We start from the raw sequence: 25,799 nt of genomic DNA on the forward strand, positions 1-25,799 counted from the left end.
GTACAAGAGAAATTAGCAGTTCTAATATCGAGGGGTCCAAGCTCCTCTTCCTCACCTCTTCTTCCAGCCTCTCCTTCTGCTTCATCAGCTGCTCCATCTTCTGCACCGACTGCTTGAGGTCAAACTCCAACATGGAGCACTGCTTCTCCACCTCCACTACCCGGCGGTCCGCCACCATCCTCGCCTCGTTCTCCTCCTTCACCTTATGCTGAACAGCTGTGGAGGGAAGTTACGGAATTAAGTGTATATATTGGTGTCCAAAAGACGCCTGAACGCATTTGTATCATCAAGCATATTATTATGATATTCTGTTTTGCTGCCATACCTAGCCAGGTCCCCCTAAAACAAGAGAATGTATCTCAATGGGTTGGCTTCTAGTTAATAGGTCAATGCCAATTACATTCCTGTGTCCAGTAACAAGATAGCGACAGGCTGCACGCTAACTGTATTAGCTCAATGCACGGCTACAGAGGGGATCTATTAGCCTAGCTCCTGTGAAATTAGGGAAACGCACCTTCCGGCATCCCAAAAGCTCAAATCTGAGTTATTTAAGCGATACATCTTACATCTTCAACAGTAATAAAATAAAAGCATAAAAACAAGATCTTCTTCCTTGCAGCTATATTGGGAAACTATCCTGGACACATAACCATTTGTTCATCAGCATTCAAGTGAGTCACTCACTCACACCGCAATATTACCGTCGACAAAACCCAGCTGAACTGGCAACCCTGCAGCACCAACGCATTAGTGGAGTATTTCTTTAATGTGGGGGAGACAAAGGATAAATTGCGAGGCCCACTGTCTAGTTTGTTCATTAATTTGTTTATCAAGCGTGATGATACAAATTCACGTTCATGTGTTAGATTACATTTTCAAAATGATACTAGCATTCAGAGTACTGCTTATTAACAATATCGCTTTAACGTGTATGCGCGGAAACTGAAGAGTTAAGATTCCTGCTTTAATATGCAGCGAGGCAAAGTCCTAGCATGCCACGTGGAGTGCACACCCTAAATTCCTCCTACCCAGAGTGCCCTGGGGCACGGGTCTGTTCGGATCATTCTTGTGTCAAAAGTGCAGGAAGGGGCAATGCGGGGAGACGAGAGTGAGGGGCGAGGGTCTAAGGTAGAGGACGGACTAAACAGTATAAGCAGAGACGTTTTCTTTTTGTTTTTAAAGGGGAGAGAAAGCACTAGGGAGAGAAAAGGCGAGAGAGAGAGGTGGAGGTGGTAATAAGCGGAGCTGGGCGTGCTCCGACACGGGCCAGGCAACATACCCTGCATGGCGGCCGACTTGGCCTCCTCGATAGATTCGTATCTGTCGGTGAGCTGGGCGCGCGTCACCTGGTGCTCCGTCTTCTCCTGGTCCAGCTGCTGCATCTGCGTCTTCAGCTTGTAGTTCAGGTCGATCTCCAGGTTGTTCTTCTCCTGCGGGAGGAGGAGGAGGAAGGACAGGGCGATCGACGGGGGAGCAAAGTCTGTAGTGTCTAGATCAGGGATTCGTGACCTTTTCCCACATCAAGGACCCTCAATTTGATACGCATTAGGATCTACCATCTGTGAGATTTGGTCTCTGGGACCCCGATCTGAGAAGATTTTTATTGTTAGATATGATTTAGTCCAAAACAGTCACAAGTCATTATGGAACATTCTCGAAAAGGTCTTGTAAATGGAATAATTGTGACGTTTAACTATTAATAATTTTCCTGGTGACCCCCTGCAACCTCTTGTAGTGACCCTTGGAGGATTCCCGGATATATATATATAAAAATATAAATATATGTGTGAAATAGCCTGACCACCCGCGGTTTAAGCTTTCAGGGGGCTGTAAGTTATCCAATACATTGTTCAGAAGTTTCCTGTGCGGCAGGAACGACACTTTGTACAGATACCGTGACTTCTGTGATTCCCATCGTAAATCTCTCTGCCATCATGCATTACCTGCATGGAATGCAGCGCTGCACGGCGGAATATGCGAGTGCATATTTGGAGACGCCGCTAACAGGTGTTATTGTCTGTGACGCAGACACCGAATGCCTTCATTCGTGCCTTATATTTATGATTATATTATTATATGATGAGAGGTTTGTGTCGACTCAGTACCTTCTCCAGGGTGTTGATCCTTTCCTGTGCCAGTTTGCGCTCAAACTCCACTTTGGACAAGCTGCGCTGCAGGTTGTTGTTGTCTTCTTGCAGAACGGCCATTCTCACTGAGATCAGAGCACAGATTGGGACACAAAATTGTGACAAATCAAATGAAATCGAGAACATACAAAAGACTGGCACCTTCATATCATAGTCACAGTTATTGCGTAATCCTCGAATAACAATTTTTTGAATCGTGATCCTTTTGTAAAAGCGTTTTGATTTAAAGGGGACCTATTATGCAAAACTCACTTTTTGTTCTTGTGCACATACATTAGGGTCTCTGATGGGCCTTCCAACACACAAACGGTGAAATAAGACAACTCAGAGAGCTTTTTGTAGCTGTCTGTTTCAGAAAACATGTCCTGAAACAAGCCGTTCAGCTTTGTGCCTCAGTCCTGCGTAGCATTGAGACACATTAGAATTAGAACCGCTTCCATCGGAGTAACTCCAAACACGCCCGAAGCGCAACCGGACCCGCTAGCATTGAAGCTAAGCACTAATCATGGGAAGTGCTCTGTTTTTGGCTGCAGAGACCAGCACAAATCTTTTTAAAGAAAGAGGGATTAATACCAACTGTCGGTGACAAAACTACAGACGAGGGAAATGTAAGTATCTGCTGTGTGTTTCTTTCTGTGGGAGTGTCCCCGGTAGGTTGACTGTACTGTAGGCTGTGGCCCACTTCTCCAAACAAAACCATAAATTTATTTATTTTCCCATGTTTCCATAGTTGAGTGAAACAAAAAAAGCCCCAAGCGCCGCCGTATCCCACGGTGCTCCAAGCTCCGCGCTGCTCCGGACACTGCGGCTAAAATGAGGCCTTGTAGATCTAATATGAGTGGTTCATCAGCTGGATTGTTTATTTCTTACCTCAACTCTGTTCAGAAACAGATTTTGGTGGACTGATGAGACAAAAACCAGTGAACGCTTAAACAGGGAACCCGGAGTAAAGCTCTAACCCCATTGGCTCACAGAAATAATGGCCTCGGGAGGATAGCTCTTCCCACTCAACAGCCCGTTTCAGATGGGGTGGATTGCACACGTAGAACGGCTCGAATGCATAATCTGATTGGTATTTTCAGCAAAAAAGCATTAAAACATGTTTTGGGGACCTCAGAGAATATATATCAAATTGGTGAAAAGGGGCATAATAGATCCTCTAAGGGGAATTTTATGCCAATGTGAGAAATGTTGCAAAAAAATGCAAGTGCTTTTCATCAGGTGAGTTGAGGAAAATCAACCGTTTATCTGAATTTTTATGTTCCAATGTTCAATTGGATGTGTATTATTACACTATTGCAAGCTTAAATACGATGGTAAAATTAACAAAAAGAGACAATTCAATGGATAAAAGGCAATTATTTGTACAACAAATAATCATCAACTCAAGTTTCACAATGGTGACAGCTCTACATTTCGTTGCAATAAGATCATCAATGCGCACGGCATAAAATCAGAGAACCTTTTCCTTAGCACTCGGATATCTGTCCAATTTTTCTTCCCCCAAGCCCCAGAGCATCCCGTTCATTGCAGCTCCTCCACCACCTCCCATGGGGACGTTCAAAGGGCTATAAAACACGTCTGGCTGACAGATTAATCAGAGGCTGATTTGGCTGCTCTGGGCGTTGTTGGTGCCTGGGCATGTTGCAAGCTGCATGTGTTGAGGTGGGATGGATCAGCGGTGCAAATGTTGGGATTTACGGCACTGAGATGGTTTCACATGTTTTAAATCTACTATATGACTAATGAGCATGGTGCTGTATTTAGTGACACACACACACACACACACACACACACACACACACACACACACACACACACACACACACACACACACACACACACACACACACACACTTCTAGTAGCTGGTTATAAAATTATTTAAGAACAGGTTTGACATCAGCCCAGGCAAATAAAAATGTTTGGTTCCCATAATTTGTAACTGTTCATAGCACAAACTCACTGAACACTATGCCAGTGAGAAACTTGCCACTCTGCTGCTACTTGTGCACTTTAAGCACTCAATGTGCTTAAATGCAGTCCAAAGCACAACATTGGTTACACTAGGAAGCCACCAATTTCCTGTTTCCAGCTTCTTAAAGTCACCGCTGATGTAGTCAAAAGAGCTGATCTGCTGCAAAATAATCAATAACACACTGAAAAAGCTGATATATTGTGAGCTGTGAGCTTAAAATGCTTTTCAAGCCTTGAAGCCTTGCTGCATTGGACTGCATTTATGCACAGTGAGAAGTTTCTCAACAGCAATAACGTTTCAGTGAGGTTGTGCTGTGAACAGTTGAAAATAGAAAACCTATCCTTTAAGATGGTTTGGACCAAAAATCACCAGCCCTCTAAAAAAATAGTCTTCAAAGTAAACATATCCCCACGCACCTTGCAGCTCCTCGGAGCCCTGGCTGTAGTTGGACCGCTCCAAATCCAGCGAGCTCTGCAGCACCAGCAGATCCTTCTCCAGCTGCATCTTGGCGCCGTCCACCGCGCGGCTCTTCTCCTGCAGCTCGCGGTTCACGCTCTCCAGCTGGCTCATGGACTTGGCCATCTCCGTGTGGTTCTTCCTCAGCCGTGCCGCCGTGTCCGACTCGGCCCGCAAGTGGTCGTTGGCCTCTTCCAGCTGTTTCGGTTTTGAAGGCAAAAAAGAAATATGGGGCGGCCGCAAGGGAACAGCGGGGCATCCATATGCCCTTAAACAATAACTCTCAAGGCCATTATTACACGCTGGGTTCACATATGTACATGTATTGAGAAAAGGTTTCTTGTGTATCACAGCACTGTCCCTTTATGACAAAAAATATACAAGTTTTAATGATAAAAGCGTAAACTTAAAAGATAAAGTACTACAGTCGTTCCTTCAGCAGTTCCAGCTCTTGCAACGCTCTGTGTTCTCACCTTCTCAGAACTGATTAACCTGAAAGAAACATTTTTTCCCCCCCTTTCAAATACCGATGAACAGCAACGCGTACAACAGCAAAATTCAAGATAAATATGTTGCAGATCAGCACGGTATTGGTAACGGGCATTTGTGGTAAAATGACCATCTGCTCTCCATTTGTGTAAACCACCCGACTTCCATTTGCATGAGACATACCTGATTCTGCAACTGGACGATCTTGTCGTTGGAGGCCTGAGAGTTTTGGCTGATTTTGCGCATATCCTCCAGCTGCTCCTTCAAGGTGGACACTGGAAAGAATCGGGGGGCGGGAGGGAATAATTGATTAGGCACGGCTTCTTTTTCAGCTCTTTGCAGTCGCCGCCAAACCTGCTCGTTTCACACAAGCCCGCAATTAAAATCCCCCCCCCCCCCCCCCAAAAAAAAACAAAAAAAACAAAACATGTGTTGTTAAGAGCCGTGCAACCGTCCACATCCGGTCTTAAATTCCGAAAGGTTAATGCTCGTCGATCCGCTCGGGGCTGTCTACGGATACGCGGCGGCGCGAGAGTTACACGCTAGCGAGCGGACTTAAATCTCAGAATCCAAATCAGTTAAATGAGTGCGACAACAAAATTTTTTTTTTATAAAAAATAAATAAATAAATAAAAACGCCCGGCGTCCACACCCTCGTTCTCCAGGTTGCGTCTCTTCTCCGCCTCCTGGTCGGCTTTTCTTTGGTATTCGGTGGATCGATGCTGGAGGATCATCTTGTCCTTCTCCAGCAGAGACACGCTGGCCTCGGCGCTCTTCTTGAGGTTGGCCTGCGGGAGACGGGACGGCGGCGGTCACATCATATCATGTGTCGATAACGTAAATCAATGCGATACGGGATTCAATCATAACGTCTCGACGGGAAATATAATGTCTAATTTTTTTAATAATCACCTCCTCGTCCAACTCCTTCATGATCTTGTCGAGCTTGTTGGTCGAGGTCCTGCGGGACACATAATAAAAACACAATAAAACGTTAAGTGTTTGTTGTGAACAAACCCTCCCTTACAGTGAGTATTAAAATGTTGGCACCAAAGAGTGAAAGCCTGAAGAACAGATGTGCTCAATGCTCAGCAGTAGTCAGATATGTTGCTCGTTTTAAAAACTTACTGACGACAAATGACACCGTTGATTTAAATCGAGTTACATTTCGAACGTGGCAAAAATGCTGCGGAACAATGAAACAATGAAAATATTCAGCTCGGTGTGTCAGGCGGCCTGCAATCCAAGTTTAGATCTGGAATTTGCAGTATTTAAAGCAGTCCTTCATCAATCATCATCAAGATCCTCCACTGGTTTCATATTCATTTTGCACAGTGTTTGGCGCTGGATACTCACATTTGTTTTGTACATGATGTACAAGACGTCTTCATATTTTAGACTCTTATCACTAATTGATTACGTTTTATTTATTCTTAAAGACTACTTCTACTTACATCGGGCATGCGTGATGGTGTACGTGTCGTTGTATAAGCTCATTTGTAAGGTTGTGATCACTAAAGTCGTATTTGCTTAATTGAACTATTTAAAGTTAAAATATACTCTGTGCAAATATCAACTTGCTTATTCAGAACTTTTTTATCCTCCAAATTACACCAAATTATTTTGCACATTTATTTTATTTTTTTCTTAGACTTGCAGAAGGTTTGTGAGAGCACACCCTTCTGTTCACATCACGTCTACATCCAGCAGACTGTCTCCTACCTGCATTTCTGCTCCATCTCGTCCTTGAGCTGCATCTCACTGTGCAGCTGCTCTTCCAGCTGGTAGATTCTCTTCTGCAGGTTTTCCAGCTTTGATGGAGACAAAAAAAATTGCTTCAGAAAAAAAAAAAACCCAAGAGGATTTGCCAAACGGACGGAACAGAAGTGTTTTGGCTTACATGGCTCTTGTCCTCCTTGGTGGAGCTGCAGCGTTTGTCGCTGGTCTTGGTGCTGGAACTGCGTGGAAGTCTGGAACGATGAGACCACATAGAGGGTGTTTGTTCACAGCATGTTTCAGAACCCAAACGTGGCAACCAGAGTAAAACGTCTTATTTTGAATAACTAACTTTCATACTAACATGAGAGCAGGAACATGTGGGAGCAAAGAATGGCAACATATTTAGTGGGTCTTGCTCAAAAATCAATTGGCAATCATTTAATCACCTAATAGATTGTTATTTTTGTCTTTTTTTTTTAACTCATAAGAGATATTGGTTTTTTTTTTTACTGCTTCATAAGGATAAGTCTAGTTTTAGCTCTATAACATTTTAGTATATAGAAATCCTTTTAGAAGGATGGCAAACTGTAGTGTATTGACTCCAGTGCTTACTGGTGGCTGCTGTAGTAGGTGAAGCCTACGAAGGGAAGCTGGTTTCCCACAAACGCCTTTGGTATAGGGAAGGTCTCCTCCTCCCCCCGGTCCTCCTCGATGTCGTCAAAGTTGCTGGTGTCGATGTCGCTGCTCAGCTCGGGGACCACGGGGGCGGCCGCTGCGTACGGTTCAAGGGGAAGGAGAAATGCATAAAAAAAAAAAAAACGCTATAAAAACAGCAGCCTGGTGCAGCAATGTTCCACATAACACCCTGTGAGAATGTGAGCAGCAACACGTTTTTATGCACGGGGAACCACTAGCATTAAAGCTGCACAGCACAGCTCAAAATGTATGCAAATAAAAATACAATTACAACAACAGAGGAAAAGTGAGGCAAAAACGCTGAGTCAGAAGCGACGGCTCAGCCTCATCATTTGTTGCCTTTGGCTTATTGAAGATTATTTCTTTGTAATGTCAAAAACTTGAGCTAAAAAAATGCACTCGACGCACATAATCTTCCCATGCCTCTCTCCATAGGGTTGTACAGAGTTCTTCCTGATGGAGAGATCCCTCGTGAAAACTCTTAAAAAAAAAAAAAAAAGAAAAAAAAAAAAAAAAGAAAACGGGGTGAAAGCGGAGCCGAGCGCTGGATGGAGTGGCGACGGGAGGCAAACAACAAAGTGCTGACTGCGGCGCGGCACCGTATTTAATATAAATCCGCCAAAGAACTGACTACAGCCACTGGATTTAAGCCCTCCAACTCTAATCTCCCTCTGCTCCAGTGTCAAACCCACGGCATTAGCATTCGCCACGGACTGCTTCCCTCGCGCTGGCCTCAAACGCCACGGGCTGGCTTGAATTCTGCGACCAGGAGTTGCATTTTGTCTTGTTGAACAATACTGAATGGCTTTTTTTTTTTTTTTTTTTGTGCCCGAGAATTTTCCGCAACTGTGTTATAGGAGGTCAAATGAAAAAACATGTCGGCGATAAACACGACCGATGGGAGGGAGACCAATCAGTAAACAAATGAATAAAAAAGCTCTTACTCTCTCTGATGATGTCCCACGTCCACTGGTCGTTCTTGAAGAAAGGATGCCTCTTGATTTCATCCACGCCGTTCCGGCCGAGACGCACCTCTCTGCAGAAGGTTCAGCGTTAGGCCATTCACAGTCAGAAACTTTTTACAATAGAACGGCTTTTTATTCTGCTTTTAACTCTTTACTAGACAATGGAAGGTTCTTTCCTTCTGATTCGTTCAGAAAAAAATGGACTGGAGGCGCAATAGAATGGAGAGGTAGGGGGTGGGGGTATTTTACTTTCCAACACTTGGATGGGCATGAAACTCTACCAACTGAATTATCAGGACAAACATTGAGCAAAATGCATTGAAATACAATTAATAGGTTATAGTATTTTTTCTCCCCCAAGGAAAAAAGGATTGGTTCAACCATTTTCAACCCAGACCTTAAATGTTGGTTCCCATAATTTACACAACCTCACTTTACTACTGAGAAACTTACCACTCTGCTGCAGCTTCTCACCGCAAATAACAGGAAACTAACATTATGGTCACACACAGTGTATTTTGTGAACATGTTTTGAATAACAGTGTTATCATTTAAAACTACATCCAAAAGTGTTACGTTGGGTACAGTTGGTTGTCAGTAGGACGCGTTCCAACTCCCTGTTTCTAGTATCTAGAAACAGGAAGTATCTAGAAACAGGAAGTCTTAAAAGTCTACATTTTTGCCCCATTGGACTGCATTTAAACGTAGTGAGAAGCTGCAGTCGAGCGGCGGTTTCTCAAGAGTGAAGCATTCAGTGGGGTTGAGCCATGAACAGTTCAAAATGATCAGAACCAACATTTCCAAAAGGCCTGGGTCGAAAAGCAGAGCACCTATCCTTAAACAACGATTCTTTCAGCGCAACAGCTACTCATTTACGCTGACGATTCAACCGTTAAGAGTTTCACTTCCATCTGAGGGTTGGAAACGTCCGTGGGAGAAATGACGCTGCCGCCGCACCTGTCGGTCAGGAAAGCGCAGATGAGGTTCTTGGCGTCCTTGGAGATGTCGCTGTCGTCGGGGAAGGTCAGGGCGTTCTTGTGGTTCATGATTTTGCTGTACGTGCCCACCAGCGAGTCGGCGTAGAAAGGTGTGTCGCCTGTGTCCAAAAAAAAGAAAAAAAAAAAAGAAAAATCCCCAACAAACAAGAACCGGGAGTTATTGCTATGACTAGTGTAGCTGCGAAAAAGTGAAAACAACCGCAGACAATCGTCAGAATCCTCACGGGCAACATAAACACCACCGCACGGAAGGGACGGAATGTCCACTCTCCAAATTAAAAGGCCCAGAACCCATTTTGGAGCAACGAGATTAGATCCTGCTCTTCCTGGAGGCCTGACAATATCTATCAAAGGTAGCTATGGGTTTAGAACAGCCGACAGCGAAATTGAAAAAATCTCATTTGGCATTTAATAACGAGCTAATAACTCACCAACGAGCATTTCGTAGAGGAAGACCCCCACGGACCACCAGTCGCACTCTCTGCCGTAATAGCCGTCTCCTCCCTGCGATTTTAGTACCTCTGGCGAAATGTAGTCTGGAGTTCCTACTGCGGTGTCACATCGTACCATACCGTCCTGAGGGGGGAAAAAGGCATTTTTATGCCATCTCAACTCACACATCAAATCACTGACAGTCTTTCACAAATTCATTAAACAAATACAAAAAAAATAAAAATAACAGAAATGCCAGTGGGGTGTTTTTGCGAGACAATTGAGTTACTGTCTGCACCGTATGGTGTGTGTGAAAACACTCATTATCCCACCGTGCGCTGGGGACTGAATGTGCTACCTTGTTCATTTTCATGCAGGTCCCAAAGTCTGCCAGCTTCAAGTGGCCTGCTTTGTCTAGCAACATGTTATCAGGCTTCACGTCCCTGAGGGAACAAAAATAGAGAGAGAGAGGGAGAGAGAGAGAGAGAGAGAGAGAGAGAGAGAGAGAGGTGGGCTGGTGTGGATCAAGCCACACAGGGGAAATCACAGGCGACTGAAGCGCAAAACACATTAGAATGTGCCAACGCCAATTTCACTGTTTATTTAAAACCAAAAACAACTTTCCAGGAAAGGCGTCGCGAGCATGAGATTTTGATTTACGATTTGTAATTGTGACACAATTCGCCTTTGTTTCTTCCCTTTATGTCACAATCATAAGTGTAAGCCTTTAATCGTGTAAGAATGAACATCCACCGTAGGAAGAAGAGGCGTGTATTGGAATTGAACATTGGAACACAATTTACAAATTTCCAGTGATCAACTCAAGCGATGAAAAGTGCCAACTTTGCCTTGTATTTGCGGCAACATTTCTCACGGTGGCTTAGAATTCCCCTTAAATGTGGATGGAAACGTTCACCGAGGAATCCAAGGATTTTACAAAATGGTCACAAGTAGCTCAAATAATTCAGGGGATTATGTAATCTAGAAATTAAATAATATGCACAAACAAGAAACAGGGAGTCCAATTGGCAACAAATAATTAAAAAAAAAAATGATATAACTTAACATGAGCTAACTCATGCATCAAAGCCCATAATAAACCACGGCGCTCGTACCTGTGGATGAAACCCATGGCGTGGATCCCGTCCAGCGCCAGCACCACCTCGGCCGTGTAGAAGCGTGCCCACTTCTCTGGGACGTCGTAGTTGCTCATGAGGTTGACCAGGTCCCCGCCGGGCATGTACTCCATCACCATGTAGAGGTAGCGGTCGTCCTGGAACGCAAAAAAGAGCTGCGGGAGGAAGGGGAGGGGGAGGAACGACGGGGTTAGAAAAATGTGGCGTCCGAAATCGAAGGGTCACTGTTGAAATGAAAATAAATTAATAAATCCCATTTCCAACTTCCATGTCACGCACCTGGACGACCCAGGCGCTGTTGGCAAAGGCCATGATGTCCCTCTCCTCCCAAAAGAAAGCAGAGTCGGACCTCTTGATCATCTCGAACTTGCTTAGCAGCTTCATGGCGTACACCTTCCTCGTGGCTTTGTGTCTCACCTGGCGGAGACGATCGGTTGAGACTCGTAACTCATCACGTCATGTGCAGTCAAGTGTCAGAAGACGATAGTGATGAAATATGACATCATAAAACAACATCCAGTCATCACTGCTCTGAACATGAGGATCAAAGCTAATATTCCAATTCTTACCAATTGCACCTCTCCAAAAGCTCCCCTCCCAATAACTTTAACCACCTCATAGTCCTCTGCTTTCATGCGCAGATCGCGGATTTTACTAATGGTGTCCTTATCTAGGAAAGACAGGAAAAAAAAAAAGAGAGGTTAAAATGATCATCCAGAGACGCCGCAGATTACAGAGAAAACAGTGATTGAGTTAGCGCGCCGTTAATGAGCCAAACAAGGTCGATAGAGGCACTCAGCTGGGGCTTAGAGGGATTAGCCCTCACCAAACGTGGGCGTCTTGCATTGTCCAGATACGACGCAGAGGGGGATACATGGAGTCAGGAACCTCCGTGCTGTTAGCAAACAGACCCGGAGAGGAAGGGATTTGGCGGGGACGTGGTCTCAGCACAGCTGAGGGACACTGCTCAGAGCCAGCGCAGTGCTTTACTGGGAGCTCGGCCGCTCCCCAATGTAACAATACCGGCTTCCCCCGAGGGAGAGATAGTATTCACCGTTCAGCCAAATTTGGTCATAGTTGAATTTAGGAGGGATCGTTTTCAATTCCAGTGGGTCACAACTGGCACGGGAAAGCACGGCGAGAAGCGGAAAGAGTGAGTGTGTGTGTGTGTGTGTGTGTGTGTGTGTGTGTGTGTGTGTGGGGGGGGGGGGGTGGGTGGGGGGGGGGGGGGTTCCAAGTTTAATTGATCTAAAAATAAAAGTCAAGGCCTGGACTTTCTAGAATAATAATGTGTCAGTCATTTTTACTGAGGATGTTCCATGATCCCTACTTAAAAAAAAAAAAATCCAGTAGCATCTGAGAGGATTAGAGTTATTCAAAAGGGTTTCAAAAGATATGCGGGGGGGGGATAAAAAATCGAATCCGATAAACACAGGCCTCTGATACACACGGTGCAGTCGGCTGAAGGGACTGCGGTACCGGCGCTTGAAGGACAGCATTAGAGCTCGGAGGCCCTCGGGCGACGGACGCCACTGCTGCCCAGTCTCTCACCAGACACGGGTCCATTAGCGCACGTCAGCCACGCAGCTCCAACATTCAGCCCATGATCACATTAAAGGAGATCTATTATGAAAAAGTCACTTTTTCAGGGTTTGTGCACATACATTTGGGTCTGTGTGTACTAATACATAAACTGTGAAACAAGACAACCCAGTTTTTTTGTTAGCTGCGTATTTCAGAAAACGTGTCATGAAACACGGAAAAAACGTGTCATAAAAGCAAATGTTTCCATTTGAGGCAATGCATCAGGGGTGGGTGATATGGCAAATGTATCATACAACGATTTATTTCAGGAAGGATCATGATCTTATCACGATTCTTTTTCATGTTGGTTTTAAAGACTACTTTGAAAGTTACTGAACAGTACAACCAAACTAATTTCCTAATTTAAAAAAAATATAGCCCAACAAGGTAACAAAACCTAAAAGAAAAAATAAAACTACCTCCTGTTTGCTATTACTGGTGTATTGGTGTGGCTCTAAGGAAGGTGCATAAAATGGCTAATTCGATGGCTCCTTTGTCACTATCAAAATCTCTACATAAATGTTATGTAATGTTATTTCCCACAGAAGCTACTTGTTTGCCTATTTTGGATGCATTTTAAATGTGACTAAAAATAAATAAATAAAAAGAGAAGCTCAGTTGCGAGCTCTGCCGTACATAGAATTTATTTTTCTGCAATTTAAATTTGCACTGGAGAGAGGGACGACCGGCGCAACATACAAAGTCTCACCATGCTTGGCTCTTAAAGCAGAACCATGTAATTTTTGGTATTTGGAATTTTTCAGACTTAATTTACTCTGTTTTGTCGATACATGTCGACTGATGTTTAGGTTTTTCCATGTTTTTTTTTTTGTACATGTTTGGTTCTATGTTTATTTGTCTTATCCGTGGTGATTCCCCCCCCTCTTGCAGTAGTAATGATAATGAGCTGTTTACAGACCAAAACATGGTCAGATCGTTCTCCAAAAAGGGGGATTGGTGGTGGTTGTGTATAATAAAAAAGCTGTGCTCTTGTCATCCCACAGGTCGTCCACAGGACAGAGTTATTGCAGCAGTTCTTGATGATGAAAGAGTGATTAAAGAGCGGCATTGCAGGTTGAGAAGTTGAACTCCACTTGCAGACTAACTCTGTCCTATATGCAATGACATACAAACGTAAACTCTGTGTTGTATGCACAGCATGCTGACAGCACAGGTTAAAAAAATAATAATAAAAAATAAGTTACAGTGTTGCTTTAATGTTATTACCATGAGACGTTTCTGGATCGTATTTAACAAATACGTTATAGGATCATCCTATTATTCTGTCTTGTATTCATTTACAAAAAAGAAAGAAAAAAATAAATCGGCAGTTCCGGTTGGCTCCCATTGTAAAAGCCGTCAGGGCCGACTTATTTGCGCCCGTGTTCTCAACAAATAGAAATAGTGCGTTATATTTTAGATCCCCCCGCCCCCCCATTCACTAATTGAACGAAACAAAAAACACATGCAACCCCACACCGTTCATGTCTTTCCGTCACCGATCCGGCCAATCAGCAGCGTTTCGCCACCTCCCGATTGACAAATCATGGACTAAATAGCGTGATTTAAGATTTGGCTGAGAAAACAACCTTGGATCCGTGTATGAGCCATATAACTGCAACTGATAGAATGTGCATTGTAGCATTGACACTAACGAGCTCTCTGTAAGGGTAGATCGTAGAGACATTTTAATGGTTCACAATTTATTATCATCATATCGCACAGCCCTAGAATTTGTATACCGTGACCAAGGTAGTTCATCGTAATGTTCCATCTGTATAATAAGGCTAAAATATCGTACAACTTTTCTGCAAGTTTGCTTCAGATTCTATGGCATATCATGTGCAGTCCTGCCATATAGTTATTTATATAGGGGTTTCACAGTCTGTGATAAAGGAAAGCCGTCATGATGGGCAGCATGTGGGTCACTGGCCATTTATGAAAGCCCCTTTGTTGGGCACACCAAGCAGCAGACACAATTGTGTCCGAGCATGCATAGAAGCGCTGACCCAAAAATGGCCTCCTTTCCTGGGCGCCTTCCCTGAACCTCGGCTTAAACCCTTATGTGGTGGTGGGGGGACGGACGGACAACGTGAACGATAGTAGTAACAGACACGGAGGGCGTGAACACAAAAGGAGGACGGAAGAACAACTGAAAAGGGGCACGAGATACTTACATCTATTCAAGAAATTGTCAATGCTCTTGTTTTTCCGCAGGGCAGGGAAGTCAAGGTCATACACCAATGCGTCCAAGCCGTCCTGGGGGGGAAGAGGGGGAAAGAAAGGATTTAAAAGAGAAAGACACAAAACAATAAAAGCCACAACATGACACTACTACCGCCACGCTGACAAGACGCCACAGCTGGTCCATGCTGCCACTGGCACTCAAATAGTTATTCTTTGACTGGATTACACCGACCATAACTTGGAGGGCTCCAGCTAATCACAAACAAATGATTGTTAATATTAGCAGTTTGCTGAACTGAATGAGCCGGTAAAATCTCAGAATGAGATTTGCTTTCAGTTTGGCCTGATATCGAGCCACGTCGTTAGTATTTACGGTGGAGGGCGGGCGCCCACAAAACATCAATGCGCTTCCAATAAAAACAACCACAGGGACAAATTGCTTTTTGATGGCTGAGGCAACAGGGTGTCGCCTTGCGATAACCTTAAGAGCTTTGATGGAGTGTACGGCTGGAGCACGTGTATCCGTGCACCGCTGCAAGGCTCACTACGGCCTTTGCTCTTCCGTCCCTAACCCACACCGGTATCCCTTAAGATGATTAGGCATGCTAGATCCAACTTTTTAGAAAGCAAAGATAGAGGGAATTACAACCATAGCCCGAGAAAGTGACACATTACACAACCACTGCAATAAAACGGCAACAACGGAATGGGCGATTGGTGGAAGCAGGTGTAAATAACAGGGCTAGTTAGCTTCAGGTTAGGCAGGAGCAGAAGTGCCACTGGCAGGATTTAATCTAATCTTCTCTAATCCAGGATGGCTGACACAAAGCGGTTACACAAATACTGGTGCACAGGAACCCTCGGCGAGAAGACGATGATGCATTTCCTCCGGCTGAAACAGTCCTTCTCTCTTTGGGGATTCGTCTAACCACTCGTGAAATTTTAAAGAGTGCGTTTGCTCTCATTTTAAAAAACCGAATCCATCCCCGGTATCACCGTCGTAAACGCGCGTCGTGGCGCGGATCCAATATTCCCTGCGTGCTGAGCATGTTTTCTGCGGGAACAGACACTCTCGTTTGGCGTCTCTGCGCAAAACAATGACACATGGGTGATTCAGCAGCTCAGACGAGCCGAGGAATCCTCTTAAGTAACTGCCGCACTCCTGCCGAGCACGCTGGAGGTCAGGGCCACGGTCCCCGCATCGCCCCCACCGGGAGAAACTAAACCAGCAGAAAGGCCTCGGGGGAAGGGAGGGAGGGAGGGAAGGAATGGAAGAATGGGACGAGAGGAAGGGTGGTGGGAAGGTAGCGGGCAACACAGGGCTGGAATAATGGCTGGAATAATGTAGTGAAAAAACAGGGGAAGAAAGGGGAAATGCCATCATGTGTCCACGTTCAGGCTGAGAAGGGTTGAACGAAGCAAAAGCTTTTTCCTCAACGTGAGAAAGTTCACGGACCAGAGCTTTATTCGCTCCGACCGGCGCCCTCGCAAGAGGGGGAAGAGGAGGGCAGGAGGATTTGGAGAGGGGAAAAAATGGGGCCTTGTTGGTCATACGGCAACTCTGCAGCCCGCCCCTGTGCGGGGAGGGAGAGAAAAAAAAAAGAAAAAAGAAGGCCCTCGAACCGAGCCCTCCAGGACCCTAATCACACAACTCGGCGCTCAGCTATGCACGTTTGCATAACTTCCTGCCGCAGAGCGCTCTGGACAGCCGCAGTAACATTCCTCAACAGGACTGTACACGTCAGAGAGCTATTTTAAGTATGTGGCCCAACGAGTTCTCAACAAAATGTGAGGGAAGAAAGAACGAAAAAAAAAAATTAAATAAAAAAAGAATCCATTCCAAGTACAAAGTCACATAGGGAGCCTTATGTTCGATCAGCAGTCCTGCTTTACATTTTTTTTTTTTTTTTTTTAATGGAGGGAACCTCTCCCCCCTTCAGGGGGGGAGAGCTGGTGGATGGTGTGTGTGTGTGTGTGTGGGGGGGGGGGGTTCTTCCAACAGAAGAACAAATGAAGGAAAAAACAAAAAAGGAAAACCTTAGGACAAACATGTAAGGAATCTCATACATCTAAGCCTTGGTGAGAATGGTGAGAACCTAAGGGAGGGAGAACATACAAGAAAAATGAACTACAAAAAAAACTAAATAAACCAACTAGACAGAAGTAAGAGAGAACATGTCCTAATAAGTAAAAACATAACCAACCTAAGCAAAAAAAAAAAATTTGTCATAGTCAAATTAGTCATGTACCAGTGAAGTATTGCGGTTGCATCGATTTAAAATATCAGCATAATTCCATTCTGTGCTGTGAGGTCATAATCGTTTTTTCCGCGAGAGAGGATCTGCAGCGTAGTGGAGAAAAGGATGGCGTCAACAGGGACACCGAGAGGTGTGCGAGAATGGCATGCTCACGCACGCACGCACGCCCGCACGCACATGTATCAACTTGTCTCAGCACTGGCGTGGCAGCTGGCACATTTATTGGTAAACAGCGGCATAATAGAGCATAATTGAACATGATGACTACGTCGGGGTGATGTGGTGTTTTGGTGAAGGTAAAGGCATAGTACTGTCACAGAATCAATCTTCTGAAGCAGCAGCCCCTGGAACCAACTAAACCATGCCCCATTGGAACTGTGCACTAGGGACCGCTACTTCTCATCACAGATCGCCTCCTCTTGGGACTGGTAATTCCCTGTGGTTTCCAGAAGGCATAGTGTGCTGTTATACTGCCTAAATGTTTTCTTTGAAAAATAATTTGATATAGCTCGACAGCAGTGCAAGCGTGTAATGCTGACTAACAAGGCTCTGGAACTGCCCACGATGATTACAGAAACATGACCAACTGCCCCGCCACTCATTATTCTTCAATAGCCTGTGTTCTGAGAGGAACATAAAGATTATGTTCATTTTTAAAAACAAAAGGTGTGGTAATTCTAATATCCAAGGTGGCAGTTGGGTCTCATTTCTTCCCCACACTCACCGCCAACCACCCAAACAACCATTATCTTTTATTTTCCTCCAAAAATAGCAGATCGTGGTGAGCAGCTTATTCTCCTGCCCAGTATAAGGTGTGACAGCTCCTTCTTGTAGGGCTTTAAATGGTGTGATATAATCTTGCTATGGTAGTGCAAGTCCGGCCATGCCAGCCCAGAGATTCCCAAAAACGACTCAAGACGTTTATTCCTTTTCAGGGAGGGAAAGAAAAAGAGGATGGGGTGGGTGGGTATCAGTGATCAAGCACAAAATGGGACAAAATAATTGCTAATGTAGTGTGGCCAAAGTGTAATAACAGACCCAAGACTTTGAGTTCCCCTGCGTGAGGATTTCTCCTGTAGTCACCGAGACATCCTAATGCAAAGTAAGAACTAGCCAAGAACCAATTGGGCTTGAGAACATGACAGCTGTTGTCAAACTCACGCAGATAGCATGATCCCAGGCTCCGAACAACAGGAATCGTTATTTGGAAGTCGGCATTCAGAATATTCTAATATACATTGCCATTAGTGAGGGGGGAAAAAAAAACTTGCATGAATTCAGTTACCATGGGAGGCAGCTAGCAAAGACTGGTAAGAGCCCTTAGGGCCGAGTTTCAGTTCAAGCACTGGAAGTTCAACAAATCATTTGAGGCAGTCTTGGGAAAATGGCTAAGAAAACAAACGAGAGCTAGCAGGATCTCCACTGTATCCTACTACTGCTGATGCTGCTTCGGGCGAAGGGGGACATCTCTGGGATTACTGAATAACGACTTGAAAAACACACTCATCTCCCCATTAATAATATGTGGCAACCTTAAAGAGTGTACAGTTATACAAAAACACACGAGCCAGTGGTTGATGTTACAGCAATTATTTCTTTAGGCGCTAAGGGAGAAAATCTGCACACACACACAAACCCTTTTTCCAGACATTTAAGTTGGACTTAAATTAAAATTTCCATGGGGCGACCCAGCCCCATCTTCCCTTGCTGCATGCCAGCACAAGACATGTGGACTGGCCTACACTAAGCTCTGCTTTTCACTTCCTTTCCTGCCACCTCTTGAAGACAATATGCTTTTCATATGTGAGCAATTGTGAGCAGACAGCCATTCAGTTTACTATGCAAATAGTGGCAGTCCAATCGCAGGCCGTGCCCACTGAAACACAGGGGTGGTCATATCAGCCGATGAAACCATTCAAGAAATGTAATGACAAATTGGTTCCTCATCCGATGTGTCAACATAGGCTTCAAGGACAAGAGTAGATACAACTTGAAATCTAACTACAACAGTTCTCGTGTATCTTCTGGGGTTTTACGCTTATTTATATCCACTTTATAGTGGAGCATTTTTGGCAAACTTTAAACCACCAGGCACAGCTCTTTGGACAGAAGGCCAAGTGGCCTAAACACCTTTTGCACACTCCTGCAGTACGACATCTACTGACAGGAAATCCCACTTACCTAGAAAGAATGCATATTTAACAGCCCTACTGGAAAAGCGGCAATGACAGTGAACCCAGGCATGGCAAAATGGGGGCATTCGATTTCCTTATGAGGCCCCAAAGAGAGAGAGAGAATCACTGTCACAAACGCGTTCATGTCAAAATATAATTGAGTTATTCCAAGGGAGAAGCGCACTCATGTGCTTTTACTGACTGAACCCTGTATTCTCAAGCAAAACTCCCCAGTGCCCTCCTTCCAGCCTGGCATGGGCATTCTGACTTCACCCAAATGAAAAACCGTATCAAACATTGACCCACCTACCTTTCAAACAATTCCACTGGAGGCACCGAACCCTGTGTGAGGGAAACTGGGCTTTCTGCCCCCTGTTGGGGAATAACAGCAGGGGGCTGTGGGGTTCAACAGGTAACTCCATTTACCTGCTTAACCTATTCTACATATTAAAATAACGACATCATTTTAGCCTGCATTCCTGCACATGATCCACAGCCAAGGGAACGCAAGGCTACAAATAGCTAAACCTATTGTTATGCCTGTGGCTGAATAGCTGAGAAGAGCAGTTCACAGCTGACAGCCCTGTATTACTCAAACAATAGGGAGAGATGTAATGCTGACTCCAAACTTTATGATGAATGCGCGTCGCCCACCGCTGCCACATATTTAATGGAATTCAAATCGGGAGTCACGTTTTGTTACTACTGAGCTACCGTGGGAGGCTCCTTGACAGAACCCTGTATGCGGAGCGAACACGCCAAATAATGCATTATTATCATCAGCAGTGCGGTCGTCCCCGTCATAACCGTCCAGATATGAAAATGACTATGACATAAGGTTATGGTCTCACTGCAAGCAAGATCTTGTGCAGTTTGTGCACCCTGGGATTGATAGTACACTGGCCGTTTGTCCACTTTGACCTCAGATGAAAAAAAAAAAAAAAAAAACGCGAATTACAGCAATAAAAAAAAAAATGTCCAGTCCACAATGTTGGTTTAAACAAGCGTTGCCATGTGTGGTCAGCCTCTATGATCGCTCATAAAAAATAGATGGGTTTGCCTGACGTGGGGACTTGTGAGAAGCGATACAAGCATCTCTGAGCGAAGCAGGCATGCCCGACACATAGTTGCTGTGATGGTCGTCGCCATGCGTGACCGACCGGATAATAAAGGTTGGCTTCAGTTAGGAAAAACACTCCAATGGTTGTCTGCAAGTTTGCAATTAAAGAGAATGCCTATCAACCAATTCTCCCAGTACGAACAAAGACACCTATTACAGACATATTACAGTATAAGACACTGTGCTGGGAAATCTCATGTATTTCGATCAAAGCGATTCTCCCACAGTCATTAACCACAAAAAGAAAAGGTGCCTTCATAGGGCGCATATAAAATTGAAATTTATACCATGGTCTAAGTGAATACTCTTTTCATTGGCTATTGATAATCAACTCTGATGTGTGTAGTTATGGGGCGGGGGAAACAGAGGCTCAACCTCTTCCAACATGAAAGGCTAACAGGCGATTCACCAAAATGTGTGACCTGTCCAATTTAGGGACACTTAAGATCACTGGCACGAGGGGAGGGGGAAAAAAAGGCTTAGTGTCAGAGAAGGAGGGCTAGCTGCTCAAGGAGTGAGTCAACTTTAAAGAAAAGCTAGATTTCTTGTGATTGCCCAGCATTCGTTCATCTCCGTGCACACACAGGGATTGGGGTTAATATGGGTGTCGAACTTTCACATGTGAAGATGGAATACAGAAAATAGGTTACAGTTATCTTGACGTAAACCATGTGAAGGTTATAACTGCATACAGAGGGGTATTTCCCCGAAGCCAATAACGTGGACCTCAAAACATAAATATAGAGATAACCAGTGCATTTTTTCTGTTGATGCGTTTGGTAATTGAGTTTGTAAATCCAGTCAAATGAAAAAATCTCAGGCTGCGTCAGCTGAAATCCTGGGACCACAAAATTCCTCCTTCCTAATATTCATTCACGCATGCATATTAACATCTTGTTATTCACGGAGGCAACACCCCTCCACCTCACTCATTTCTTTTTGAAAACTGCACACCTTGTTGTGAATTATCCCTTACTTAAATCAGTCATTTTTTCCACAGTTAAGCATTTTACTTTTGGTTATTAAAAGCTTAGTTTATTGGTTTGTATGTGAACGGACGTGTAAAAACAATTGTCTGACCAACAATTCTTTGCTTTTTTTCTATGCCAGTGAGGAGATTATGTATTTATTTTATTGTCAGAAAGCCAGTTCTGTCGCTTACTCCAGCCTGTTACATTACATTACATTTAGTCATTTAGCAGACGCTTTTATCCAAAGCGACTTACAATTGTTCAAACACCGACGGACGCAGCCATCAGGAGCAATTAGGGGTTAAGTGTCTTGCTCAAGGACACTACAGCATGCTAGCAGGAGGAGCCTGGGATCGAACCAGCAACCTTTGGATCACTAGACCACCAGCTCTACCTCCTGAGCTACCATCCCCTGTTATTAGAGATGTTACAGATTAAGAGACTAAGTAATAGATGGAAGAGGTATCAAACCCAGTCATGAAGTTAAAAGTATCCCCCAATGTCAAAGCAATATCAAAGAGAAGAGCAGGAAGTCTTCATAAAGCTTAAACAAGGACAAGCCTTTACCCAACAAGTTCCGACATATCATCTATGCCAATTCACCTCAGTAAACTGTGAAATACCTTCATCAAAGAGGGACCAATGTCATCAGCGACTAAAGAATTGAATCGCTCAACACAATTTTCCATCACTTAAACGTGTGATTGCCCCCCTTCTCTCCGTTCTGATTAAATGTTTCAACCAGGTGGACCACTGAAGCTGACAGATAAACCAACGTGGACAATACCAAGCAGTCTGTTGTCTGTGAGCTTTCCCTTCACTTCACAATGCCAAGAATTTTGCCTCTTCACAACAGCTCTTAAGAGCCCGCCTGGAGCACAGTGATGGTGGGCAGCACATCCAAGATAAGGCCCTCTTCTCTCCAGCAGAAAATATTTAGGGAGAGAAGATAAGGATGACAGAGAACATGGTGCTGTGAAAGGCCACCCCTTCGCTGAGTGGGATGGTCGAGGCCAAATGTCACCATCACATAACACAGGCCTAGCTGCAATATATATCCACACACACACACACACACACACACACACACACACACACACACACACACACACACACACACACACACACACACACACACACACACACACACACACACACACACACACACACACACACACACACGATAACAAGAGCCATATCAATCATGAAAGCAACTTAGTCCAAGTCCATCCTACTCATGAAAGTAATTGATATGTACTCATATGGGCTAATACTTAAAAGTTTTGGATTCAGAATAGTGTGTGTATATATTACAAGAAATAAAGCAATGACCAGGCAACCGTAATACATTACAGCACGAGGACAATATCAGCCCAGGGCTCAGGTACACAAACATGGCCCATAAAAGGCTTGCATTGTGCATTTTGATGGAACCTATTACTCACAGCCATGCATGTTGGAAGCTGCTTTATGAGTTAAATGTCCCAATTCAAGGCCTTCAGAAACATGAGTCTCCATTCCACATAATTTTGGTTTATGGGTAGAGAGAGTAGAGCCCACACCCAGCTACCTCAGAGCTGCCTGCCTGTTTTCAACTCTCTCTCCAGACAGGGCAGAATGGCTTAGGGACACACAGGGGACTCTAAGCCAGTCAAAGACAAGAGGTTATTTGATTAGCATGGAATTTTATTAAGCTGTGGGTGGAGCTGCATGGTGGTGCAGAGTGCCTCAGCAAAATGCCTCCATTCATTGATTACAGGGAGATTGTAGAGAGGGAAAAAGAGGAACAACACTCTTGTGTGTGTAGCTGCCGGCACGGACAGACCTCACAGCTTTTTTCCCCCATTAAAATGCAACGTGTGTGCACTTTAAGGTGAGTTTAATTGCCTTTCTCTACAAACGGGCTGGGGGATCACGTAGACTAGGCAACTTCTCCAGTGGAGAGCCCGTCATATCTGCAGCGGCCTAAAATACATGACGTGACAGTATGGGTGGAGTTTCAAAGGCAAACCTCTTCCCCAAAACGGAAGCTGATTTGTATGCTCACTAACTCAATAAGCCGCTCAAAGTAGAATCGAATCATACTTCCTATGCTATAAAATTAAAGTACTAAGTCCCAACAGTTTGAAGAAGCTGCAAATTTGGACTTGACTCACAACCCCTGTGTACAACATCCGCCACACTGTTAAGCACAAAACTATGTTTGCTGAAGACAATCACAGGAAATCGAGTTGAGCATCAAACTACAATGATCAACATGTACGGAATCTTGGCAGATGAAATTCCAATGTGTCATAGCACTCTGGATAAACTCCTGTAAATATATTAAATGTGACTTCACAATCGCTGAGACGCTACCAATAGATCGATAGAACCTTCAAGCTCTTTTGATGACAACATTCCCTCTGCCTCCTTCACCGTGAGCTGCTGAGGTTGCGTCCTGTAATAAGCCTGGTGAAGCGGTTGCCCTGTACTTCAGCGTGTGGCAGCAGCAGAGGAGACCCATGAGGGAGCATGGCTGTGAGCAGGTGAACTGATGCAGCTGGAAGCATAGCTCCAATGTGTTTGGACAGTGCTCGATAAAGTCGGGCCCGTCGCTTGAAACCAAATTCCGACCGAGAAGAACAATCTTGACAATACAGCACAGTTTGATTGTACATCCAATTTGTCAAACAGGGAGACGCGTACCCTAATGTAGTGTACCTCTTGTCAGTTGGCCACAGGACCTACATCAGATGTTCTATTGCTCACTTACTGATCACTTATTGCAAGCACAACACACTGAATAAGAAACGCGCCAATCACAATCTATAGAGTTGTCTTTTCAGATTAGTGTCAATACTCTTGAGTCAGGACCCGGTGATCTGAAATATACATATTATTCATCATCGCTAGAAATATCAAACCAATATGTATGTCTATAGCCAGTCGAAATTTGCTTCGTTACTGTCATTTAGCCCTGACATACCCATCTTTATCTGGTCTATAGAGCGTATATATTCTCTATGCTTACATTTTTGTTTTTAGACTGTCATGCTACTCGTCTGTCTGCGTTACAATGCACCAACCCCTACCAAGACAAATCCCTTGTATATGTGAGTGTAGTTGGCCCAAATAAACGCATTTTGATTCTGATTCTATACCAGACTTTCCACTGTTTGTCCAGCGGTCGAATGTTTGTAATCACATCAAATGAAAAAGAAATGTGCCCAGCTTGATCCATTTAGCAGTCTTTTCAGTTTGATGTCAATACTCTCTTGTGTCAGGACCCAATGGTCCCAAACAGGCTGATAAACAGAGGGAGGCTGCTGGCTCAAGCTGTGGTAAATAATAATAATAATGGCAATAATGATAACGTCATGAATGAAAACGTCATGGTGCTTGCTATAAGACGCCCCGGCTCAAGAAAGGGGCTTGAATTGGCGATGACAGCGCCTTCCGAGGGAGAAAAACGTGATAATTAGCAGGATATCTGGACTTGATCTAACGTCACGATGAGTAAAGCGTCCACTACATCCGAGAACCGAGAGGTTTCCAAAGCGGTAGCCTCGACCCGAGGCTTCAAACTCACCAAAAGGCAATCCGTGTTTATTTCCGATTTGGGATCCTTCAACATGGCATCGATTTTCTCAAACCGAGCCTCCAAACTTTCCCCCGCTGACATTTTGTGCGCGTTTTGTTGTTGTTGTTGTTGTTGCTGTTTTTTTAAATGAACAAAAAGCGGCAGTGGGGACGAGCCACTGGGCTGGCTAGCTAGCTTAGCTTAGCTTAGCTTAGCTCGCCAGAATGTCTCCTTTCTTCGGGTGACCCCCCCCCCACCTTCCCCGCCACCCCGTCCCCCCCCCCACCCCCGCCGCCGCCGCCCCCCCCCCAAACACCGCTTCAGAGGAGAGAAACGTCTTTTCTGGGTGTCACGCCGACGGTAAAACTTTGGGAGTCGGGGCGGGAGCACGAAAGCCTCATCTTGGGGTGTTAAAAAACGGCGAGTCCCGGCGGTAGGAGGCAAAGGCGGCGACAGACAAGCCGGGACGCCGCAGAGGCTCGGGGGTTTTTTAAAATGTCACAAAAGGACTTAAAAAGTTCACTGCTTGTGATGCTGCTGCGGCGGTGTTCGGGGGGGGGGGGGGGGGGTGGTGGGGGGGTGGAGGAGTGTGCGGTGGGGGTCGGGGTTCAGTCCAGGCCCGGGTCCATGTCGGTGCCAGGGCCCTTGGCGACAACCGAGGGAAGGAAGAAAAAAAAAAAAAGCCGAACGAGTCTGACAGCTGCGGCGTAGAAGTGGTGAGAGAGAGAGAGGGGGGGGAAAAAAAAACTTCTTCCAAATTCCGCTCAGTTTAAAACACGGTCCGGTTAAAACTCCCTGGCGGTCCCTTCCGCGACACGTCGCACGCCGGTTCAAACGTCGACCGAGGCGGGCTTCGCCTTCGGGCCGCACACGCCGATCGGACTTTGCCTTTGCGCCGCTTTCCGAGAAATCAGACGATGCCCGATCTT

The 25,799-nt window shown here is 44.9% G+C and overlaps 1 protein-coding gene across 2 annotated transcripts in view; it reads right to left on the reverse strand.

Annotated features, from left to right (window-relative positions):
- The window catches only part of rock1 (Rho-associated, coiled-coil containing protein kinase 1), a 37,418-nt gene extending 12,343 nt beyond the window's left edge, over positions 1–25,075 (reverse strand). For both annotated transcript variants that reach the window (XM_080010840.1, XM_080010839.1), the window contains exons 1-19: positions 24,880–25,075; positions 14,776–14,857; positions 11,584–11,684; positions 11,294–11,431; positions 10,994–11,169; positions 10,237–10,321; positions 9,878–10,022; positions 9,406–9,544; positions 8,428–8,519; positions 7,400–7,559; positions 6,969–7,038; positions 6,791–6,879; positions 5,981–6,029; positions 5,721–5,856; positions 5,252–5,343; positions 4,540–4,777; positions 2,106–2,212; positions 1,280–1,430; positions 56–216 (exon numbers count right to left, since the gene is read on the reverse strand). In XM_080010840.1, coding sequence (XP_079866966.1) covers positions 56–216; positions 1,280–1,430; positions 2,106–2,212; positions 4,540–4,777; positions 5,252–5,343; positions 5,721–5,856; positions 5,981–6,029; positions 6,791–6,879; positions 6,969–7,038; positions 7,400–7,559; positions 8,428–8,519; positions 9,406–9,544; positions 9,878–10,022; positions 10,237–10,321; positions 10,994–11,169; positions 11,294–11,431; positions 11,584–11,684; positions 14,776–14,857; positions 24,880–24,972 — 2,304 coding nt within the window. In that variant the 5' untranslated portion in view covers positions 24,973–25,075. The remainder of the gene's footprint in view (positions 1–55; positions 217–1,279; positions 1,431–2,105; positions 2,213–4,539; positions 4,778–5,251; positions 5,344–5,720; positions 5,857–5,980; positions 6,030–6,790; positions 6,880–6,968; positions 7,039–7,399; positions 7,560–8,427; positions 8,520–9,405; positions 9,545–9,877; positions 10,023–10,236; positions 10,322–10,993; positions 11,170–11,293; positions 11,432–11,583; positions 11,685–14,775; positions 14,858–24,879) is intronic.
- Positions 25,076–25,799: the final 724 nt, after the last annotated feature.

The sequence above is a fragment of the Zeus faber genome (assembly GCF_960531495.2).
Source record: "Zeus faber genome assembly, chromosome: 12".
NCBI classification, from domain to species: Eukaryota; Metazoa; Chordata; class Actinopteri; order Zeiformes; family Zeidae; genus Zeus; species Zeus faber.